Here is a 3,675-nt window from a genome sequence, read left to right as displayed (position 1 = left end):
TGTTTTGTCAATTCCAGCTGACTGGCAGGTTCCTAGAGAGCAATCCTCAACGTCACTTGAAAGTCGACATACTGAACTAACTAGGAACAAGCGGTTTATCTTCACAGTACGCCGACAACCAGTAATAAGCCTATTTCCAGTAGTACCACGTTTAGGACTTACGCCCGTGTTTGGAGGGTACAACTTATTGGCCATATTTAGCCCGATAAAATTATGGATACTCCAAAGAAAAATCCAAATGGGCTTAGTTTTTGGATTTTTTGTGCTTTTATTTGCTGTTTCGGTTCTGCCTTTAACTACACTCCTCGCTAGCTTATTGCTTGGAGGTTCTCTAGGCGGAGTAACTACAAATTTCAACTTTTTGACATTGCCACCAGCAACACCACTGGTTACGATACCAAGTACAACTCTGGCGCCTGTTATTTCTGCCGCACCAATTATTGCAACAACCACAAAAGCTCCAACGACAACAATACGTACTACAACACCACCAACAACGACCTTACCAACCACAACACCATCAACAACAACGTTACCAACAACAACGACGGTACCAACCACAACACCAACAACAACCACGGTACCAACCACAACACCGACAACAACGACTGTACCAACCACAACACCAACAACAACTACGGTACCAACCACAACGCCAACAACTACAACAGTACCAACCACAACACCGACAACAACCACGGTACCAACAACAACACCGACAACAACGACTGTACCAACCACAACGCCGACAACAACAACGGTACCAACCACAACCACGGTACCAACCACAACACCGACAACAACGACTGTACCAACCACAACACCGACGACAACAACGGTACCAACTACAACGCCAACAACAACGACAGTACCAACCACAACACCGACGACAACAACGGTACCAACTACAACGCCAACAACAACGACAGTACCAACCACAACACCGACGACAACCACGGTACCGACAACAACGACAGTACCAACCACAACGACCACCAACAACAACGGTACCAACTACAACGCCAACAACAACGACAGTACCAACCACCACACCGACAACAACGACAGTACCAACCACAACGACAGTACCAACCACCACAACGCTACCAACAACGACGGTACCAACTACAACGCCAACAACAACGACAGTACCAACCACCACACCGACAACAACGACAGTACCAACCACAACGCTACCAACAACGACGGTACCAACTACAACGCCAACAACAACGACAGTACCAACCACAACACCGACGACAACAACGGTACCAACTACAACGCCAACAACAACGACAGTACCAACCACCACACCGACGACAACGACGGTACCAACTACAACGCCACCTACAACGACAGTACCAACCACCACACCGACAACAACGACAGTACCAACCACAACGCCACCTACAACGACTGTAACAACTACAACTCCGCCAACAACAACAGTCGTAGTAACGACACTATCAACGAGTGGTATTGTGGATCAGCTTTTGGATTTGTTTTAAACCACAAACTATTTTACCTTTATAATTGTAATTATTAGATGATGTTTGGATAAACCTTTTTGTTTTTTTGGATTGAAGGGTAAATGTCATTAACGAATATTTCAGTTATTAATAGCTTAGTATTTTGGTAACCTAACCTAAGGAATAAAATATAAGGAAAAGGTTCTATTAACGAACCATGCGCATAGAAACCTCTTTTACTCAGATAAATTTCATTATGCTTTAGCATTGATAAGATTTGGAGGTTAGCAGGTATCAGCGCTTACTAATGTTTCATGTCAGATTTTCTTATAACCGCTCTGACTGTTCTTATAACTAATTTAGATTTTCATGGCTTTTGCATAGATGACTGATTGATATTAAATTATTTCGAAATCAGTCAACTTGCCATATATATAGATAGCATAGTATCAATGTCCAATTACGTTTCAGAATATACGCATCAGAAAAACCCAAAAGACCTTAACTGAAAAGAAACTAAATTACTCATACCTCATCCTGTGCTATGATTTGATTATATAAAACACAAAACTAAAAAACTCTTTAACATGTGTAGTGAAAGGCACATGTTGAACCAAATGCTGGTTCAATATTAATTGGTATTTATACGGAACAGTGTCATTACAAAAAAAAAGCAATAGTGGATTAAACCGACGTCTATTTAACTCAAATACTGTGTGATTTGTCATAACAGCTCTTCGAAAGAATTAAACAGAAAGAATTCAAATCAATTAAGAATTAAAATTAAATTAAATAATTCGTATCGTGTACTATTGTATAATAACGGGTCTTAGGTATTTCATATTTTATTTACAATTTCTTGCTGTGCTGGATTCTAGTTTTTACCTCAATCATTTTTCGTCGTTTGTATTTCGTTCATAAGCTGCGAATTACAGAATTAAACCCAGCGAAATCACTGCTTTATCTATTTCCTTCAAACCTTAACTCGTTCGTAGTTCTCTCTATTCAACCTAATGAAACCACTGGTTAACTTTCTGATATGCACAGAATTAGCTTTAATACAGCTCATACTATTTGTTGCCTTCAAGATATATATTTCAAATGTCTAATATTTTTATGCGATATCTTCCTCAGACATTTTAAGATAGTCAATAGTGCTAAACTGTTTGGCGAAACCTCTGTCTTGTAATAATATTTGAAGTTGTATATTTGTATTGATTATTTATTCAAGGTTCTTTATTTTCCACTGATTTTGAATTTAAATTACTATAACCTTCAAAATGTCAATCACATGTATGTATTGTAATTGATATCAGGAGTATTTTTTTACTTTTTACACGTGCACAGGAATTAATTATGAGTATTAGACACCTAAATTCTGGGCTATTATTTATTTTTATTCTATTTTATGTCTTAGCATGACTATTATGATTCAGAGTGATTGGAATAAACTTATGTTTATCAAATGACCAGTATTCTCCTGATGTCGTATAGGAACACAAACTAGTTTAAACTTGTGGAAAATAATAACTTTCGCAAAAAGATTAGAAAATGTATCAAAATATTATATATATACATATACGATGAACAACAGAAATAAAATGAACATTTTATGGACCTTGTTTCATAAGTATTGGTCATTCAGAGCTATAGGGAATTGGTGTACAGTTAAAAGTTCACAGGTCACGATGTACACCTATTGAAATTCTTTAATCTTGCCTTAAACGAAGATAGAAAATTAAATATTAATCAATATTGACACATATTTATTGTATAACTATATTTTAGCCGATATTTTTGAACATTAAAATCAATCCCACAAACCTTTCTGTGGTATGACTAAAATTTGTAAAATTCTATACATCTTGTGTCAAATATTAATGATGAAATATCATAATGCTGATTTGCTGCTTTACCTGTTTCCTCAAAACCTTAACTTATTGTTTTCGCTATTCAACCCAATGAAATCACTGCTTTAACTATTTCTTCCAAACCTTAACTTGTAGTTTTCGCTATTTAACTCAGTAAAATCCTTGCTTTAACTATTTCCTCCCAGTCTTAACTTGTTTTCAGTATTAGACAAAACGTAATCACTCTTTTGTCCCTTTTCATAAATCGGAAATTATGATTTTCAACCAACAAAAAGCTTTTTTTTTCATTTTCCCATATCTGAAAATGCAGTTTAATGCTTGTAATTAATTATTGA

The 3,675-nt window shown here is 36.5% G+C and overlaps 1 protein-coding gene across 1 annotated transcript; it reads left to right on the top strand.

Moving 5' to 3' along the window:
• The first annotated feature begins 238 nt into the window (after positions 1 to 238).
• LOC106461600 (salivary glue protein Sgs-3-like) lies at positions 239 to 1,508 on the top strand. The gene is made up of 2 exons (XM_022388607.1): positions 239 to 868; positions 978 to 1,508. Exons 1-2 carry the CDS (start codon positions 239 to 241, stop codon positions 1,506 to 1,508), a joined length of 1,161 nt encoding a protein of 386 aa, XP_022244315.1.
• The last annotated feature ends 2,167 nt before the right edge of the window (positions 1,509 to 3,675 follow it).

This window comes from Limulus polyphemus, unplaced genomic scaffold, assembly GCF_000517525.1.
Source record: "Limulus polyphemus unplaced genomic scaffold, Limulus_polyphemus-2.1.2 Scaffold996, whole genome shotgun sequence".
Taxonomy (NCBI): domain Eukaryota; kingdom Metazoa; phylum Arthropoda; class Merostomata; order Xiphosura; family Limulidae; genus Limulus; species Limulus polyphemus.
The sequence above is the reverse complement of the archived record's forward strand: the minus strand, read 5'-3'. Positions and strand labels throughout refer to the sequence as shown.

Excerpts from the sequence above, each read along its gene's own strand:
- LOC106461600 (XM_022388607.1), top strand. The coding sequence starts at position 239 with ATGGGCTTAGTTTTTGGATTTTTTGTGCTTTTATTTGCTGTTTCGGTT. Across the intron at positions 869-977 it reads CAACGCCAACAACAACGACA|TACCAACCACAACGACCACC; the intron begins GTACCAACCACA and ends CAACAACGACAG.